We start from the raw sequence: 21,281 nt of genomic DNA, 5'->3' as shown, positions 1-21,281 counted from the left end.
ATAAATATCCTGAAGCTAAGGGACATTTACAATGCTCTAAGCTTAGCAAGACCTCTGCTTCAAGGTCAGCCGGTGTTGATCCAGTCGGACAACATCACGGCAGTCACCCACGTAAACAGACAGGGTGGCACAAGAAGCAGGAGGGCAATGGCAGAAGCTGCAAGGATTCTTCGCTGGGCGGAAAATCATGTGATAGCACTGTCAGCAGTATTCATTCCGGGAGTGGACAACTGGGAAGCAGACTTCCTCAGCACGACCTCCACCCGGGAGAGTGGGGACTTCACCCAGAAGTCTTCCACATGATTAAAAACTCGACAGGTATTGCGCCAGGTCAAGAGACCCTCAGGCAATAGTTGTAGACGCTCTGGTAACACCATGGGTGTACCAGTCAGTGTATGTGTTCCCTCCTCTGCCTCTCATACCCAAGGTACTGAGATTGATAAGATGGAGAGGAGTAAGCACTATATTCGTGGTTCCGGATTGGCAAAGAAGGACTTGGTAACCGGAACTTCAAGAGATGCTCACGGAGGATCCGTGGCCTCTACCTCTAAGAAGGGACCTGCTCCAGCAAGGACCCGGTCTGTTCCAAGACTTACCGCGGCTGCGTTTGACGGCATGGCGGTTGAACGCCGGATCCTGAAGGAAAAAAGGCATTCCGGATGAAGTCATCCCTATCCTGATCAAAGCCAGGAAGGATGTAACCGCAAAAAACATTATCACCGCAATTGGCGAAAATATGTTGCGTGGTGCGAGGCCAGTAAGGCCCGACGGAGGAAATTCAACTGGGTCGATTCCTACATTTCCTGCAAACAGGAGTGTCTATGGGCCTGAAATTGGGGTCCATTAAGGTTCAAATTTCGGCCCTGTCAATTTTCTTCCAAAAAGAACTAGCTTCAGTCCCTGAAGTTCAGACGTTTGTAAAAGGGGTACTGCATATACAGCCTCCTTTTGTGCCTCCAGTGGCACTTTGGGATCTCAATGTAGTTTGGGTTCCAAAAGTCACATTGGTTTGAACCACTTAAATCTGTGGAGTTAAAATATCTCACATGGAAAGTGGTCATGCTGTTGGCCCTGGCCTGGGCCAGGCGCGTGTCAGAATTGGCGGCTTTATCCTGAAAAAGCCCTTATCTGATTTTCCATTCGGACAGGGCGGAATTGAGGACTCGTCCTCAGTTTCTCCCCAAGGTGGTTTCAGCGTCTCACCTGAACCAACCTATTGGTGGTACCTGCGGCTACTAGGGACTTGGAGGCCTCCAAGTTGCTAGACGTTGTCAGTGCCCTGAAAATATAGGTTTCCAGGACGGCTGGAGTCAGGAAATCTGACTCGCTGTTTATCCTGTGTGCACCCAACAAGCTGGGTGCTCCTGCTTCTAAGCAGACTATTGCTCGTTGGATTTGTAGTACAATTCAGCTTGCACATTCTGTGGCAGGCCTGCCACAGCCAAAAATCTGTAAATGCCCACTCCACAAGGAAGGTGGGCTCATCTTGGGCGGCTGCCCGAGGGGTCTCGGCTTTACAACTTTGCCGAGCAGCTACTTGGTCAGGAGCAAATACGTTTGTAAAATTCTACAAAATTGATATCCTGGCTGAGGAGGACCGGGAGTTCTCTCATTTGGTGCTGCAGAGTCATCCGCACTCTCCCGCCCGTTTGGGAGCTTTGGTATAATCCCCATGGTCCTTACGGAGTCCCCAGCATCCACTTAGGACGTTAGAGAAAATAAGAATTTACTTACCGATAATTCTATTTCTCATAGTCCGTAGTGGATGCTGGGCGCCCATCCCAAGTGCGGATTGTCTGCAATACTTGTACATAGTTATTGTTACAAAAATCGGGTTATTATTGTTGTGAGCCATCTTTTCAGAGGCTCCTCTGTTATCATGCTGTTAACTGGGTTCAGATCACATGTTGTACGGTGTGATTGGTGTGGCTGGTATGAGTCTTACCCGGGATTCAAAATCCTTCCTTATTGTGTACGCTCGTCCGGGCACAGTATCCTAACTGAGGCTTGGAGGAGGGTCATAGGGGGAGGAGCCAGTGCACACCAGATAGTCCTAAAGCTTTCTTTAGATGTGCCCAGTCTCCTGCGGAGCCGCTATTCCCCATGGTCCTTACGGAGTCCCCAGCATCCACTACGGACTATGAGAAATAGAATTATCGGTAAGTAAATTCTTATTATTTTATATCTTTCTGTATTGTTCTTCTTTGGTGTATTTGTGCCTTTTGTGGGTGTTTTCCACTTTGGAACAATTTGCATGTTCTTTTTGAAGCTTTTGCACATTTTACTGTGCTTTTCAGTTATGTATTAAATCATCGAAGAATATTTTTTTTCTCTGGGATGTTACCACTGATTGTGCACATTTGTTATTTCTTTATATCGCACCAGCATACTCTGGACTGGGAGAATAGGAGTGTTGCACATTACTGGTCCAGCCAGTGTGATAAAGTGTTTAGTGGGGCTATATGATCCAATCAGACAGCAATGTGGGTTTATGGCAGTGGTCTGCATCTGGGTGGCCCTCGGGCCAGCTCCGAGACTTCATTGTGGGAGATATTTCTGTTATTACATGTAACACGAGTTTAAAATACCAGCTGATATGTTATTACAGACAGTCCTCTTTCTCTGATTAAATATATTGCTGATTGCTTAATGAGATTAAAGGTAATGTACAGACCTTTAGGAGGTTTCTGGACTGATCATGAAGCCCCCGAAGTGTATAGGGTTGCCCATGTTGTGAGCCGGTCGGGCGTTAGGCAACAACAATCAGAACAAACCGGGATGGGACCAGGCGGCAGACCAGAATAGTCAGAAAAAGTGGAGGTCAAGCCAGGCGTCAAACCAGAATAGTCAGCACAAGCGGAGGTCAGGTTGGGCGGCAGACCAGAATAGTCAGAACGAGCGGAGGTCAGGCCGGGCGTCGGAGAAGAATAGTCAGAACAAGTGGAGGTCAAGCCGGGCGTCAGACCAGAATAGTCAGAATAAGTGGAGGTCAGGCTGGGCGGCAGAACAGAATAGTCAGAACGAGCGGAGGTTAGGTCGGGCGTCGGACCAGAATAGTCAGAACAAGCGGAGGTCAGGCTGAGCGGAAGTCCAGAATACTCAGAACAAGCGGAGGTCAGGCCGGGCGTCAGAGAAGAATAGTCAGAACAAGTGGAGGTCAAGCCGGGCGTCAGACCAGAATAGTCAGAATAAGTGGAGGTCAGGCCGGGCGGTCGAACAGAATAGTCAGAATGAGCGGAGGTTAGGTCGGGCGTCGGACCAGAATAGTCAGAACAAGCAGAGGTCAGGTCACTAGTCGGAACAAGTGGCGGTCAGGCTGAGCGGAAGTCCAGAATAGTCGGAACAAGCGGAGGTCAGGCCGGGCATCAGACCAGAATAGTCAGAACAAGCGGAGGTCAGGCCGGACGTCGGACCAGAATAGTCGAAACAAGCGGAAGTCAGGCCGGACGTTGGACCAGAATAGTCAGAACAAGCGGAGGTCAGGCCGGACGTCGGACCAGAATAGTCAGAACAAGCGGAGGTCAGGCCAGGCGGCAGACCAGAATAGTCAGAACGAGCGGAGGTCAGGCCGGATGTCAGACCAGAATAGTCAGAACGAGCGGAGGTCAGGCCGGACGTCAGACCAGAATAGTCAGAACGAGCGGAGGTCAGGCCGGGCGTCAGACCAGAATAGTCAGATTAAGTGGAGGTCAGGCCGGGCGGCAGAACAGAATAGTCAGAACGAGCGGAGTTTAGGTCGGGCGGCAGACCAGAATAGTCGGAACAAGCGGAGGTCAAGCCAGGCGGGTGACTAGAATAATCGGGACAAACTGAGGTCAGGCCGGGCGGCAGACCAGAATAGTCAGAACGAGCGGAGGTCAGGCCGGGCGTCAGACCAGAATAGTCAGATTAAGTGGAGGTCAGGCCGGGCGGCAGAACAGAATAGTCAGAACGAGCGGAGTTTAGGTCGGGCGGCAGACCAGAATAGTCGGAACAAGCGGAGGTCAAGCCAGGCGGGTGACTAGAATAATCGGGACAAACTGAGGTCAGGCCGGGCGGCAGACCAGAATAGTCAGAACAAGCGGAGGTCAGGCCGAGCGGAAGTCCAGAATAGTCAGAACAAGCGGAGGTCAGGCCGGGCGTCGGACCAGCATAGTCAGAACAAGCGGAGGTCAGGCCAGGCGGCAGACCAGAATAGTCAGAACGAGCGGAGGTCAGGCCGGATGTCAGACCAGAATAGTCAGAACGAGCGGAGGTCAGGCCGGGCGTCAGACCAGAATAGTCAGAATAAGTGGAGGTCAGGCCGGGCGTCAGACCAGAATAGTCAGATTAAGTGGAGGTCAGGCCGGGCGGCAGAACAGAATAGTCAGAACGAGCGGAGGTTAGGTCGGGCGTCGGACCAGAATAGTCAGAACAAGTGGAGGTCAGGTCACTAGTCAGAACAAGCGGCGGTCAGGCTGAGCGGAAGTCCAGAATAGTCAGAACAAGCGGAGGTCAGGCCGGGGGTCAGACCAGAATAGTCAGAACAAGCGGAGGTCAGGCCGGACGTCGGACCAGAATAGTCAGAACAAGCGGAGGTCACTAGTCAGAACAAGCGGAGGTCAGGCCGAGCGGAAGTCCAGAATAGTCAGTACAAGCGGAGGACAGGCCGGACGTCAGACCAGAATAGTCAGAACAAGCGGAGGTCAGGCCGGACGTCGGACCAGAATAGTCAGAACAAGCGGAGGTCACTAGTCAGAACAAGCGGAGGTCAGGCCGAGCGGAAGTCCAGAATAGTCAGTACAAGCGGAGGACAGGCCGGACGTCAGACCAGAATAGTCAGAACAAGCAGAGGTCAGGCCGGACGTCGGACCAGAATAGTCAGAACAAGCGGAGGTCAGGCCAGGCGGCAGACCAGAATAGTCAGAACGAGCGGAGGTCAGGCCGGACGTCAGACCAGAATAGTCAGATTAAGTGGAGGTCAGGCCGGGCGGCAGACCAGAATAGTCAGAACGAGCGGAGTTTAGGTCGGGCGGCAGACCAGAATAGTCGGAACAAGCGGAGGTCAAGCCAGGCGGGAGACTAGAATAATCGGGACAAGCTGAGGTCAGGCTGGGCGGAAGACCAGAATAGTTAGAACAAGCGGAGGTCAGGCTGATTGGTTGCCATGGGCAACTTCTCTACTGTCTGACTATGTGCTGCCAACACGCCCATTCTGGGGTCTCACACCACATCTTTCAACTCGGCATGTTGTTGTTGTTTTTTTCCTACGTTTGTTTATCGGTGTATTATTCCTCTTTTTTTTTTTTTTTTTTTTTTTATAGCAATCAATCAATCTGCGGTTTTATGACCTGCAACTTACTAGGTATTATTACAAGAGCAACCGCCTGCTCATCCCTTAGGAGGGAGAAAATTATATATATATATATATATATATATATATATATATATATATAATATATATATATTAAAGGGAACACTAAAATAACACATCCTAGATCTGAATGAATGAAATATTCTTATTAAATACTTTGTTCTTTACATAGTTGAATGTGCTGACAACAAAATCACACAAAAAATATCAATGGAAATCAAATTTATTAACCCATGGAGGTCAGGATTTGGAGTCACCCTCAAAATTAAAGTGGAAAAACACACTACAGGCTGATCCAACTTTGATGTAATGTCCTTAAAACAAGTCAAAATGAGGCTCAGTAGTGTGTGTGGCCTCCACGTGCCTGTATGACCTCCCTACAACGCCTGGGCATGCCACTGATGAGGTGGCGGATGGTCTCCTGAAGGATCTTCTCCCAGACCTGGACTAAAGCATCCGCCAACTCCTGGACAGTCTGTGGTGCAACGTAGCGTTGGTGGATGGAGCGAGACATGATGTCCCAGATGTGCTCAATTGGATTCAGGTCTGGGGAATGGGCGAATGGGCGGGCCAGTCCATAGCATCAATGCCTTCATCTTTCAGGAACTGCTGACACACAACAGCCACATGAGGTCTAGCATTGTCTTGCATTAGGAGGAACCCAGGGCCAACCGCACCAGCATACGGTCTCACAAGGGGTCTGAGGATCTCATGTCTGTACCTAATGGCAGTCAGGCTACCTCTGGCGAGCACATGGAGGGCTGTACGGCCCCCCAAAGAAATGCCACCCCACACCATTATTGCCAAACCGGTCAAGCTGGAGGATGTTGCAGGCAGCAGAACGTTCTTCTTGGCGTCTCCAGACTGTGTCACGTCTGTCACATGTGCTCAGTGAGAACCTGCTTTCATCTGTGAAGAGCACAGGGCACCAGTGGCGAATTTGCCAATCTTGGTGTTCTCTGGCAAATGCCAAACGTCCTGCACGGTGTTGGGCTGTAAGCACAACCCCCACCTGTGGACGTCGGGCCCTCATACCACCCTCATGGAGTCTGTTTCTGATCGTTTGAGTAGACACATGCACATTTGTGGCTTGCTGGAGGTCATTTTGCAGGGCTCTGGCAGTGTTCCTCCTGTTCCTCCTTGCACAAAGGCGGAGGTAGCGGTCCTGCTGCTGGGTTGTTGCCCTCCTACGGCCTCCTCCATGTCTCCTGATGTACTGGCCTGTCTCCTGGTAGCGCCTCCATGCTCTGGACACTACGCTGACAGACACAGCAAACCTTCTTGCCACAGCTCGCATTGATGTGCCATCCTGGATGAGCTGCACTACCTGAGCCACTTGTGTGGGTTATAGGGAGGTCATACAGGCACATGGAGGCCACACACACTACTGAGCCTCATTTTGACTTGTTTTAAGGACATTACATCAAAGGTGGATCAGCCTGTAGTGTGTTTTTCCACTTTAATTTTGAGGGTGACTCCAAATACAGACCTCCATGGGTTAATAAATGTGATTTTCATTGATAATTTGTGTGTGATTTTGTTGTCAGCACATTCAACTATGTAAAGAACAAAGTATTTACTAAGAATATTTCATTCATTCAGATCTAGGATGTGTTATAGTGTGCCCTTTATTTTTTTGAGCAGTGTATATTTTATATATATATTTTACAGCCCCTGTGGGGCCACTTGGGATTGTCAGTCTTTGCTCGCTGTGTGATGTACTGTGTGATTTCTGGATATTTATTTAACATCACGATGAGTAAGTTACATAAAATGTGAGATGATGATATTGAGACGGTGCTATTATATTCTGGCGGTAGCGTGCTCTGCCCTCCCCATATGAAATCGGCAGCGATTACTATGTAAAGTAGTATATTAAGCATCCACGTTTATACGTATTACTCGCACTGTCCCCATATTCATCTATCTGTAGATCTCGCCAAATGAAATAAGGACACTGGTATTTCTGCCGGACAGGTTTGTTTTTAAACACTGTTTATTTGAAAAGATTCACATATTGGGCGAGATTCAAATGTTTTATTGCCCCCGATCTCCCGTCTAAATTAACGGGAGATCGCGGGGCGATATTCTAATGACCCCCGTTATCACGCTGATAGCGCCCATGAGAGACTGGTTTAGCCGCGTAAAGCAGCTAAACCCAACTAAAGACATGGGCGCGATCGTGAAAAGTCCCGTTTGGGCGTCCGAACGGGTCACTTCGCACATTTTAGCTCACCATCCCTGGGGGTGGTGAGCTGAAATGCTGATATCGCACCCATCAGCAACAACATTTGAATACTGCCGGCGGGCGGGAGGGGGACACAGAAGATTTGAATCCCACCCATAGAATTAAATGCAGTCGACTAAAAGCCTCCGAATTCCAGAGGTGCGGGAATTTTGTGCGAGTCTGCCTGTTTTTTTTTTTTTTTTAAACCATCAATCATTTACAGGGCTAAACCAGGTTGGTTTTAGTTGAGTATGTCAGTGAAAAATCATAAAAATAAAAATAAATGAATATCTGGTATACAAGTGACGTACGAAATGCCTCAAGCCAAATAAATATCTAGTAGTCCAATTAACAATGTCGTATAGTCGAGTGTAATGTAATGTTTAGTTCTGACACTAATGGACGCAATCGGCGCGATAACCAGCATCAATTCAATATTGCCCCTGCGATCTCCCATCACTTAAGATGTGAGATCGCGCAGCGATAACAATCGAATTTACCCCTTATATATTCATTGTCTAAGTGATCAATATAAATACCCCATTTTTTTTTTAAACGAGTAACACTTTTTTTCCCGATGTCTGGTAAAGTGGCGCATTTCTGCCCGACAGTTTAAGAGATATTGGAGTGTCCTTCTTATGCTGTGTTCTGTATACTTTTACAGATGTGTATGGCGTAAGTTGGGGGTATACACTGACACCTGTGACCGCCACGGGGAACAATTGAACACATTAAAAAAAAAAAATAATCCTATACTATTGATATTCATTTCTCTTACGTCCTAGAGGATGCTGGGGTTCCATTTAGTACGATGGGGTATAGACGGGTCCACTAGGAGCCATGGGCACTTTAAGAGTTTAATAGTGTGGGCTGGCTCCTCCCTCTATGCCCCTGCTACCAGGCTCAGTTTAGAAAATGTGCCCGGAGGAGCCGGTCACAGCTAGGGGAGCTCCTAGGAGTTTTCTTAGTTTTATTGTTTTCTAGAGTTAGTTAATTTACAGGAAGGCTGCTGGCAACAGCCTCTCTGCTTCGTGGGACTTAGGGGGGGAGTAGGAACCAACTTAATGGAGAGTTAATGGTTCTCTACTCCGCTGACAGGACACTGAGCTCCTGATGGTACTGATCGCAAGCCCACGAGGCGACCGCTCACTCCCGCAGCACGGCCGCCACCCCCTAACAGAGCCAGACGATAGAAGAGTGGTGAGTACAGCGCCGGCGTCCCGGTTAGCGGGTCGCTGGCGGGTATGGCGGCACAAGGGTTGGAGCGCAGCTCTGTCAGGCTGCGCTCCTGGAAGGCTCAGCAACATGCACATGTAGACGCTTGAGGGGCATCCTGAGCCAGCGCATTAACCCTACACTGGTCACATAGTTAACAGGGGCTAATCCCGCTGTTAACACACAAAATCCTCAGGCCAGTATAAAGAATAAGTGCGGGAAGCCGCGCGCCATTACAGGGGGCGGGGCTTCCTCTCAGAGTGGATCCAGCACTCGCCAGCGACATTTTCTCCCTGCAGATCATAGAACAAGGAGGCTGACAGGGAGCGCTGCCCTCCACTTAACTCCATAGCTTCCTCTGCGGTACCAGGGTGTTATATACAATGTACTAGCTACCCTATTAAGGTTAACTAGTTAGCACCGGGCTTTTATCATAATAACAGCCTACAGAGGCGCTGTGTGGCTGGCTCTTTATACTCTGTGACTCTCTGAAGGTACTCTGGGGGAAACTGTGTTCTACATTTTCCGGTGTGTGTGAGTGTGCAAATCCCACATTACCATGTCTAAGGACTCTGTGTCCTGTTCTGCAGAGTGTTTATCTTCTCCTGAGTCCTATTCCATGTACTTCAGGATGTGATATATGTGAAGAGAACTTCTCGTCACAGGAAGTTGGACGCACTATTTGTCCTTTATGATCCCAACAAGATTGGGTGTCCTGCTTCTAAGCAGACGATTTCTCGTTGGATCAGGCTTACTATCCAGCATGCTTATTCTACGTCTGGCTTGCCGTGTCCAAAATCTGTTAAGGCCCATTCTACTAGGTCGGTGGGTTCTTCCTGGGCGGCTGCCCGGGGTGTCTCGGCTTTACAGCTTTGCCGAGCAGCTACTTGGTCAGGGTCGAACACGTTTGTGAAGTTCTACAAGTTCGATACTTTGGCCTCTGAGGACCTTAAGTTTGTTTAATCTGTTCTGCAGGAACCTCGCCGCTCTCCCTCCCGTACTGGGAGCTTTAGTACATCCCCATGGTACTAAATGGACCCCAGTATCCTCTAGGACGTAAAAGAAAATAGGATTTTATATAACTACCGGTAAATCCTTTTCTCGTAGTCCGTAGAGGATGCTGGGCGCCCGCCCAGTGCTTCGTATTCCTGCATTGTTACTTGGTTAAGTATTGTTGGTTCAGTCGTTGCTGAATCGTTTCAAGTTGGTTAGCTTGACTTTCCTTTTGTTGTGTGTGAGCTGGTGTGAATCTCACCACTATCTGTGTATTTCCTTCTCTCGAAGTTGTCCGTCTCCTCGGACACAGTTTCTAGACTGAGTCTGGTAGGAGGGGCATAGAGGGAGGAGCCAGCCCACACTATTAAACTCTTAAAGTGCCCATGGCTCCTAGTGGACCCGTCTATACCCCATGGTACTAAATGGAACCCCAGCATCCTCTACGGACTACGAGAAAAGGATTTACCTGTAGGTATATAAAATCCTATTTTTCTAATGATAACTTATAGTTGCAAACTGCTGCCCTTTGGAGGAAATGACTTATTAAAATGATTTCTAACAACTGACAATCCAAGTTTTCTGATATTCCCTTTTGAACACCAACAGTTTATATGGACTAAAATTGAGTTTATCCTGACAACCTGACCTGGTGCCTAGAGAGACCTATAGACCCAGATTAATGCCTTATTGGTAGATCCGGTATCAGACAAAATGCTGGTGAGTGTGGGTTGTACAGTAGAGGGCCAAGTGGGGTGTATGCGGAGGGGGGTGGGGGGAGCACTCAGACGCTCATTTTATTGCTGTTTCTGCTAAACAGTAATTATCTGACACTTGGAAGCTTTACACTGACATGGCTGCAATTAGTCCCTCAATTAGAGTCTTCACGTGGCCTGGCGCTCTGCGCTCAGAGCGTTGGGCCGTTCTGTGCTGCTGCCAGCCACAATCGCTCATTCAGAATCCAATCAGACGGAAATTTTACTGCATGCTGGATGCCCAGAATAGTACGACAACCGGTGAAAGTGTCTATGTAATGGTTATTCCAGTCCTAAACGATCCCTCGTTAAATGTTCTTCACCACGGCCATCCTGGATAGGACTGTGCTACCAAATAGGGGAACAGACCTGAAATATCTCTTAATAGGCCGGAGAACTCTGCGTTCCACAGCTAAGGACTCGCACGGCTGTCGGGTTTTCTGGCAATCGCCTTTTCTTATCTACGTCACACATATCTGTTCCGTACCAAGACGCTCTGCTCCGGCTGTCTGTGCGCCTCTCGTCTCGCCATGTACTAATGAATTACAGGGATGACGAAGATATGTAATGACCGGTGTGCCGTGTCTGTGATACGCGTGGCTAGAGCTGCATATGTGTGTGTATATGTATATATGTGTGTATATGTATGTGTGTGTATATATATATATATATATATATATATATATATATATATACACACACACACACACACACACACACACACACACACACACACACACACACACACACACACACACACACACACACACACACACACCCCGGGAGGGACATTTATGATTGTAAAGGTAAATAGTGGTCATTTAAACTGGCATCACAAACTTGTGACCTGTTTTGTTACTTCTGACGCCTAGGAATTCATGATAAATGACATCCTTTGTGGGCGTGGCTTATTGCACAGCTGCGACGGATTCAAAATGCAACATTTTTTTTTGCAGTGTTAAAGTTATAATTAACATGAGGCTGCAAGGCGATCTCTCAATATTGCAATTTATATGTACAATGATCCCCCTCAATGTACAGCACTGCCTTCATACAATATGTTGCCAATTTTTAAATCAAGATAAGGACAGTTATGTGTTGTTTCATCTGCTATTCTTCCTCCAAATATATATATATATATATATATTTTTTTTTCAAAATATTTTTATTGATTTTCCATCAAATCGTACAAGGGATGAACTTGTCGGACATAATATAGTATCACGTTGTACATCACATCTAGTATCAATACATCTGATAATAAGTCAGAATACGTAAGTTTCGAAGGTTTCAACTTAAATGTGCCTTGAATTACAACAATAAAAGTTCACCTATAATCAGCATGTCCTAGCATTATAACAGCAACACATTCTAAACCCCTCGGTGCGATTCAATATTAACTAAATAAAGTATAACAAGTAAAAGAAAGGAAAGGACAAAGACAAAGGGAAAATAACCGGGTAAGATTAGTACCTCAAATAAGGTGGGGGGGGGGGGGGGGGGAGAAGAGGTGTAGGGGGGGGGGGGGGGAAGTTTTATTATTTAATATCAAACATGTTTCTGCGCGTTCCTCCAAAACATGTCTCAACAGTAGTATTTATACCACTATGGGATATATAACATCTCATCAAAAAATTTCTCGTCCAACAATATCAATAGAGTCTCTTGTGGGTTTAGTTTCTGGTTCCATACGTATAGACCTGAACACATGTCAGTTCGAGATAGGAACTGTTCCTGATACCTTCTTATAGTGATACCAGTCAGTTTGTTCAAATATCATAAAAATTGCACGTTTAACATCCTCCGATAGAGATTCAATGTAAGGTCCCCATTTGCGATAAAACCTCTCCACTCCCTTTTCCACATCTGGTTGAGTAGCATATCTATCAAAGTATAAAGTTTTAATCAGCATTATATGCACCGTTTCCAACCTTGGTCTGGTTTTGGAGATCCATAGCTTCATTATTAATTTCTTCGCCGTTGTCACCAGCACTATTAAAAACTGACGTAAGTTTAAGTCAGAAGGACTAAGGTCCCAATTTTTGAAATTTGCGAATAGAAGAGCTAGAGGATCTAATGATACTCTGCATGTAAATTTCTGTGAGATATAATTTACCACTTTGTTCCAAAATTTTTTAATAATTCCGCATGACCATAGGTTGTGCAGTAATGTGGCTGAAGTAGCCCCACATTTCAGGCATTTGCCCGTTTCCTCGGGCACATAGTGCTTCCTCTGCGCCTGAGATATATAAGCTCTGTGTATAATTTTCAAATATACCTCCTGTAAAGATACTGAGTGGAGAGATTTCATCACATACTCACAATTCTGAAACATGTCAGTGCCTGTTATATCTAAACTTAGGTCCCTGCACCAGGAGGCACACACTCTATTCCAGACAACTGGTCTAGTTGTCGATATTAGATCTGCATATAGGAATCTTGTTCTATAAGTAACGGTTTTTATTAGGTTCAATAGAGAGACCAATGGGTCTGAAGATACGGGAGGTAATTTTGTCCCATATAAAGATGTAACGTAGTGTCTAATTTGAAGATATGAGTATAGGTATAGGTCTGACAAATTATATTTCTCTTTAAAGGCTGTGTAGGTTAGTAATTTCCCCCCTGGATCAAATACATCGGATGTAATACTGAGACCCTTATTTTTCAGTCGGGTAAAGGTTGAGGAGTTTAAGCCCGGTGTGAATTGCAAGTTACCCCAAATAGATATCATTGGCGAAAGTGTAGGATTTCTGTTCATAATCTTGTTAATCGCCCACCATGAGTTATAGGTATCTTTAAAAAATATATTATTAAATATATGTTGTGGTATATACTTCCGTGGGGTATGTAGTAATGCCCCCGGGGAGTAAGGAGAACAAAATAAACAGTCCAGTGCATATATCGAGAAGTGATCTCTTTCCAGCAACCAATCTGCCACGTATCTGAAGAATACCGAATGTGAAAATTTGATCAAATCTGGCAATCCTAATCCCCCATCTGATCTAGAGAGGTAGAGTTTAGATCTAGCAATTCTCGGTCGTTTTGATTTCCACATAAAAACCGAAAATTCCTTATATAGCGTTTTCACATCCGACTCATAAATCCGTATAGGTAACATCTGCATAGTGTACATAATTTTTGGAAAGATAACGGTCTTAAGAACCGCTATACGGCCATTAATGAAAGCGGCAGTGATTGCCATGAATCTAGTAATTTAAGAATAGAAGTTATCAGAGGTTTAAAATTTAAAGAGTAGAGTTTAGAAATCCTTCTCGGTATATGCACCCCTAAATATTTGAATTGTTGTGTAACCACCTTGATATCCCCTATCACCTCCGGAGACAAAACTGAGGGTCCCAAATTCATTAGTTCTGATTTATTCGTGTTAATTTTATATCCGGAAATGATCCCGAATTGTGCAATGATCTTTAATATAATTGGAAGTGAATGTGAGGGGTTAGACATAAATATGACCATGTCGTCAGCAAATAATGCTAAGCGAAGATCTATAGACCCCATCATTATACCGTTGTAGAGAGGAGATTGCCTCAATGAAATTGCCAACGGTTCCAGCGCCACTGCGAACAGCAACGGAGAAAGCGGACATCCTTGTCTCGTTCCCTTTTGAATTAAAAATGAGGGAGAGAGATACCCATTGCACAATACTCGGGTATCAGGATTGGTATAGAGTAATCGTAAAACTTGTATAAAACGGTCCGGAAAACCAAAACGCATTAAAGAAGTAAATAAGTGGTCCCAATAAACATTATCGAAAGCTTTCTCGGCATCTAATGCCAAGATCGCTTCATTCGGTCGACGGTCTGTAGAGCGGGGTTTCATAATTACTGCTAGGACTCGTCTGATGTTAAGCACAGAGCTTCTACCAATAATGAATCCTGCTTGGTCTATATGTATTATATGTGGTAGAACTTGTTTCAACCTATCGGCCAGAATTTTAGTAAGTATTTTATAGTCGGAATTAAGTAATGAAATCGGGCGGTACGAGCCAGGGTCTGAAAGATCTCTGCCTTGTTTAGGGATAACTGTAATTGTGGCCGAATTAAAATAAAGAGGGAGAGGTTCCAGTTGCATAATTCTATTAAAACAATTAGTGAGTAGAGGAACTAATTTAGAAGCCAAGATTTTAAAAAATTCAGGTGAATAACCATCGGGGCCTGGGGCTTTGCAATTTTTTAAATTTTTAATCACTTTGGAAACTTCCTCTTCTGAAATTGGTTTAGTCAGAAGCGTTATGGAGGTCTCTGGGACCTGGGGGACCGGTAAGTCTGTCCAGAATGAATGTACGTCTGCGTCAGCAGGAGAAGACGGTTTTGAGTATAAAGTAGTGTAGTAATCTGACATGACGGTAGATATTTGTTCGTTAGAAGTCGTTAAGGATGAGTCCACTTGTCTCAAGGGCCTAACTATCATAGGGTTCTTTTGGCCTTTTAACATATAAGATAGCAGTCTCCCACTTTTGTTGCCAAATTTATAGAAGCGTTGATCCTTTTTAAAGGATAACAGCGAGTCTAATTTAGCCAAAGAACCATCAAAATGATTTTTTGCTTCCATATAAAGCATTTTATTAGTGTGTGTGGGATTGCTCTGGTATTTTTCAAATGCTTCAGTGAGAGTAGATTGTACAATAGCGTGGTCTTTCCTAAGCGATTTACGGATGGAAGTCACATAGGAAATTAGTTCGCCTCTCATGACCGCTTTGGCTGTCTGCCAGAAAAGAAGCGGGTTACTTTCAAAAATCTCCTCGTTATTAAGGTAAAATGTTTCCCATAATGATTCCAGTTTCCGCCTAAAACTAAGTGAGTTAGAAAATGCTATTGGAAACCTCCAAGTTCTACAAGGGTTGAGTTCGGCCTGAGTTCTAAAGGAGCACCTTACCATAGCGTGGTCTGATAGACATATGGGTTCCATAGAAGTCTCACCTATTCTATCTAGCATTGATTGGGAGCCGAAAATGTAGTCAATTCTAGACATTAAGCCAGTAGCGGCCGAAAGGCATGAATATGCTTTGTCAGTTGGAGAATGTAATCTCCAAAGATCAATTAATTTAAGACGTCTTGCAAAGTAGGAGATCCCCAATTTTGGGAGTCTGAGAAGTGATCTCCGAGGAGTTTGTCTGTCTAAACTAGGATTTGTTATCAAATTAAAGTCTCCCCCTACCAACATCATTGTATTACCGAATTGAAGTAGTTTAGCAATCAGAACCTGAAAAAAGGATTTAGTGTATACATTTGGGGCATAAATTGAACATAGAATCATTTTCGTGTTTGCTAAAGTAATTTCAGAAATAAGATAACGCCCCTCAGGATCCATATCAGAACCAATCATTTCTATTGGAATATGTGTTTTAACTAAAATTGCAACTCCACTAGCTTTAGAATTATATGGAGCTGCAGAGAGAACTTTCCATTGCAACATGTTGAGTTTGTCAACTTCCGTTTTAGTTAGGTGTGTTTCCTGCAATAGTAGAATGTCTATTTTTAATCGGTTAGCATAAATCAGAACTTTCCTTCTCTTGGAGGGGGAGTTTATCCCTCCAATGTTCCAGGACGCTATGTTCAAAAAAACCATCTTAAATTCCCATCAATGTTTCTAACATATGTCAAGGACAAGAACACGTATCTCAAAGTCTTTTGTGTCATAAACTTGCTAAGGGGTAGGGAAAAAACATGAGGAAAGGAGTAGAGGGGGAAGAAAGGAAAGTAAAACAACAGATATGGCCTGACAGAGGCCACAAATTCACCTTCAGGTGAAACAAATCCCATATTCGGACTTCCGGGATTGTGTACCTTCAAGTTATCATACCAATTATTCATCGTGACTCTAACAGGTGGGCTCCGCACCAACGACACCTTTTTCCATAGTCTAAACTATCACATATTGATCAAATTGTAGAACTAGAAGCTAAAATAACATTGTTACTAACAATGGTTATGACAAAATTCCTGTTATGCAAGCGATTAGAGATAAGAGATAAAGTTAACCTCAGCCTTAATAGGTAAGTGTACGTAAAGTACTTGTGGTGTTGTATGCCAGCGAGAAAATAAAAAGTAAGAGGGTGAGGAGGGAGGGTAGGGAAAGAAAAGAGAGAGGGGGAAGGAATGTGTACGGAAAAAAATGAAACATAAAAAGAAAAGGAAAAGGGAAAGAGGGATGGGATGGAGAGAAATAAGGTAAGGGGAGGGAAGAGAAAGGAGATAAGGATAGGGGGAAGGGGGTGGGTGAGATGGGGGGGGGGGGGGTAGAGAGGGGATCAGAGCAGAAGGGAAGCTGGAGATATAGATGGTGTGGGAGCATAAAGGATGCGTAAGTAGGAGGTGAAGAAGACAAGATGATAAATAGATGGGAGGTAGCTGGCATCCGTATATATACAACACAAAACAAAACCAGGCAAAAAACAACAAAGATAAAAAGAGTATGACTGCATATACAAAATTATCCCCCTTTGTTACAAGAGAGGTGTATTCAGCTTGTACCCTTCTATCCGACAGCGTATTAGGGCTGTCTCTCCATCCTCGACGTGGAGCTGCTCAATAACAATATTAAATTTTTAAAAATAATGTCCTGCCTAGTTTCTGATCACAAGCATCCATCTCCTCCGCTGTCAGGTAAGTTTCCAAACCACCACTTGATATGGTATGTTCTAGTGAGACGTGTCAGGGAGGTCCGCCTTTTTTGGTCTTCAAGCTATTATCAGGTCCAGCATCAGGTTTTAAAAGTACGTAAATGATTATGTAATATGGTTTAAGCGCAACTGTCTGGGAGTTCATCCGTGGGTATTTGAAATATGAATGCAGGAGAATATATTTTCGTTACCTACATATCAGTAAGTATTTATCCTTTTCTATTTTAAATTGCAATTATCTTCAGAAAATAAAAGTATGAAGTGCATTCATCCTGAGCCACTACGGTCGTCTTTGGATGTGCTCTCAGTATTAATTTCCTCTGCACAGTACTTCTGAGCGTCTTCGGGGTTCAGAAAGTCGATATATGATGACCCATCAAATATGCGGAGTCTCGCGGGGTATAATAAGGCGAATTTCTTGCTTTGGGATATTAGCTGTGTACATATAGGTGAAAAAGCTTTTCTGGCCTTAGTTAACTCAGCAGAGTAATCTTGGAATAGGTAGATCATGTTTCCTTCCCATTTCAAATTTCTGCATTTGCGGGATGCCCTCCATATGGCATCTTTTTGCAAAAAATTTAAAACCCGAAAGAGCACTACACGGGGTCGGGCGTCAGGGTGTGTTCGCTTTGGTCCCACCCGGTGAGCTCGTTCAATAATCATGTCTGCACATTCCTCCGCTACATTTAATAACTCCGGTAATGTGGATTTCACAAATTGTATCAGGTCAGAGCCTTGTACTGTTTCTGGAAGGCCCACAACCCGTAGGTTCTGTCTCCTCGACCTGTTTTCTAAATCGTCTAGTTTATTCGTGACCTGTCTCTGCCAACTATCCCGTTTAGCCTGTGATACTTGTAAGGTGGCTACGTCAGCAAAGAGTGAGCCCACTCTATGCTCTGTCTCCTTAACTTTCTTAGTGAGACTAGATAGTTGTTTAGATATGTGATCTGTTTGTTCTTTGAGAAGTGGGCCTAGTGCGTCCCTAATCGCTCCCACCATGTCTCTGTATGTTACCGCAGAGTCTGGGGAGGGTATTGTTCGATCACGGGAGGTCTGCACTATAGTACCTTGTTCTTGTATTTCTCGGGTGGGTGAGGAGGGAGCTGAGCTGGCTTCATCTCCGGAGTCCGCCGCGTCCGGCGCCATTTTGTTTCCCCCATTCCGTCCGCGCGTCTGCTGGCGTCGCTTCTGTCTCGGCATGAGGGGGAAGAAATATCTCTCCATACGCCGCCCAAGGACCAGTGGAAAGATCGGGTGAGAGATCAGACCGGATTGTGAGGCTGTCAGGCAGCCGTGTAATGCTGAATAGGGTGCCCGGTTTCGGAGCCACTTCAAGACGCGTCCTCGCATGTCGGAGGCGGAACCGGAAGTCCATATATATTTTTTATTCACCACTCAGAACGACTATAAAAATGCAATGTCTATGATTAGTTATAAGTCTCTTACGAACAAACCGTACCATTACTTCACTGATGAATGTAACATTTTAAATGATTATATATATTTTTTTTTCCCCCCATTACTTAAGCAATGATAATGTGTCAGCCCATGGTACGTAATACATTTTTCTTGTGTACCCGATGCAGCAATCCTGCTCGCCCATGGACGATTCTTCCAGCGACTCCGACTACTACCTGCGGAACAGGGCGCGCCGACGAGGTCCCCTCCGGGCTACGCACACACATGACCGATCACGAGGAGCCGGGGAAGTGTCTGAGAAGATTCATAAATTGGCGAATACACTGCAGGTGCTTAACATTACCCTCCCTGTGACGGCTCTTAATGTCACCTGGCAGCGCTCCTCTGTCACAGCGCTCTGCAGCCAAAGATTGGATGACTGTAGTAAGATAATGAAATGCCACTGAACGAGCTTAGATACTAAAATGACATTTACTTTAGTAGAAGGCAGATAAAATACAGTTTCTACATTTTGCTCGGAGAAAACACTCTCTTTGGCCAAATGACTGCACATATCGTTCTAGTTACTCACCTGAGCCGCTGGATTTTATATCTCATTTGCATTTAAAAGGAGAAAGGTATTGCAATAAAATCCTTTAAACTGCTGTGTGGTTCTAAAATGTATTCTTCATCTGTTAAGGACACCAGTCATAACCTGAAGCAAGTGGACGAGATGCTTGGTCAGTACCGGGAGTATAACTCGGATCAGACGGAAGCCATTGCAACAGTAAGTCACCAGGTGTCTGTTTTATATCGTCCTGTTACATTATAACAAAAAATAAATGAGACGTTAGTAAAAAGTGATCTACAGTATATGTCACACTTCACCCTCCCACTTGCTTTGTGCATTATGAGGTCACTCTTGGTGTCTAGGGGGTATACATCCAAGCTACCGGCTTTTGGGATCCCGGCAGCCGAAATACCGATGCCAGAATCAATACTCGTTGCTGTCGGGATTTTGACCATTGAGATGCTGTTGTCGGTGTTGTGACTGCTGGCACCCCGTCCGCTGGGATCGCATACCAATCCGGTCTAGGGTTGTAATCTGCTAAGCATGAATATAAGACTCTCCTGAGAATAAGCGGGCAGTGTTATTAGTCTTATTAGTCTTATTAGTGTTATTAGTCTCAAAGTTCCGAACGCAACGGAGGAAAGGGTTCTTCACTGTTAGGGCAATCAGGATGTGGAATTCCCTGCCAGGGAAGGTGGTAATGGCTGACTCTGTAATTGGATTTAAAAAAGGATTGGATACATTTCTGAATGAAAAAGCTATCCATGGTTATAATACTTAAAATATCAACGTGGTTAATCCGGGGGTAACATGAGTTATAGTAGCTAACTAGTCATAAAACATTATTCAGCAAGTATGTTGAATCATCACAACTTAAAACAGATGGAACACGATGGGCAATTTGCCTCTATTCAACCTCAAATACTATGTTACTATGTTTCATACGTTCTCAAAACCGTACAGCTTATTTTTATACAGAGTGCACTATCCTGATGGGTGTAGATCGTTGCGTCGACAGTAACTAGGTCGACAGTCATTAGATCGACCACTATTGGTCGACAGTGACTAGGCCGACACCTGAAATAGGTTGTCGCAGTCAAAAGGTTGACATGAGTTTTTTTTGGGGTGTCGTTTTCCTTGTAAAGTGAGCGGGAATCCCAGTTAGTGCACTGTGTCCTCTCGCATGGTTCGCTTCGCTCGCCATGGTTTGGACAAGGAGCCTCGCTACGCTACCGCTGCGCTCTGCACAGGTTACTATTTCCAATCGTAGTTGTCCACGTAGATTGTAAAGTATGAAAAAGTAAAAAAAAAAAAAATGTGAAAAATGCATGTCGACCTTTGCCGTGTAGACCTAGTGACCGCGTCGACTTAATGCATGTCGACCAATAGTGGTTGACCTAAAGACCGGATACCATCCTAACAGGAGGCTGTGAGTCGCATTAAATGTGCATGGAACACTCTATAAGAGCGAGGGCAAAGCTTTTACACGCCCGTAGCGGGCAATTCTTTATTTTCCTTCAGCGTTCTTTGTTACAGTTTACAGGCGCTATGATGTCATCGCTGTCTTCCGTAGTATAAGGATGGACGCCTCGCTACTGTATGTGAATGGGGAAGCCAGCCCTCAGAATTAGTAAGGCAGTTCAGGTATAGCGTCTGGTGCAGCGAGCATGTGTCCGCTCCAATGAATTTCAGGCCAGCACTTTGATGGTGAAGTTACCCGGCCCCCCCTGTATATTCACCCTTGCGCCCTCCGGGCCCCCATCTTGTCAGTATTTGGATGGCTTTCACAGGCCTGACCTCCCTAGAGTAATTAAAGGGACCAGATAAGTGGTGAAAAATAAGCTTCCAATCTAAGCGCACACTGTGCAATTAGCTGCGGTAATTAGCTGCGTAGGAAGTCAGTTCCTTGTCAGACAAGGCGGTAACAAAGTGTCGGGAATGCAGGAGCAGCTTTCATTACACTTTGCTACCTTGCAGCAAATTACACAACGTGTTTGGGGGAATAAATAATGGCTGTGACCTTTTATTTGTTTAGCTCCGTAATTTAATGCCTGAAGTTGGCTGTGTTTTGCTTAAAGGAGAATGAATCCGTTATGTTCATGTTTCATTAAGATGCGAGTGCGTCTTATTACACTCTGTAAGGTATA

General features: G+C 45.1%; 1 protein-coding gene across 4 annotated transcripts in view; it reads left to right on the top strand.

Moving 5' to 3' along the window:
* The window catches only part of CEP128 (centrosomal protein 128), a 240,531-nt gene that overhangs the window by 23,974 nt on the left and 195,276 nt on the right, over positions 1–21,281 (top strand). For all 4 annotated transcript variants that reach the window (XM_063948221.1, XM_063948219.1, XM_063948220.1 and 1 more), the window contains 2 exons: positions 18,752–18,913; positions 19,264–19,350. In XM_063948221.1, the coding sequence (XP_063804291.1) occupies positions 18,767–18,913; positions 19,264–19,350 (234 nt within the window). In that variant the 5' untranslated portion in view covers positions 18,752–18,766. The remainder of the gene's footprint in view (positions 1–18,751; positions 18,914–19,263; positions 19,351–21,281) is intronic.

The sequence above is a fragment of the Pseudophryne corroboree genome, chromosome 12 (genome assembly GCF_028390025.1).
Source record: "Pseudophryne corroboree isolate aPseCor3 chromosome 12, aPseCor3.hap2, whole genome shotgun sequence".
NCBI lineage: Eukaryota > Metazoa > Chordata > Amphibia > Anura > Myobatrachidae > Pseudophryne > Pseudophryne corroboree.
This window is presented reverse-complemented; position numbering and strand designations above follow the sequence as displayed.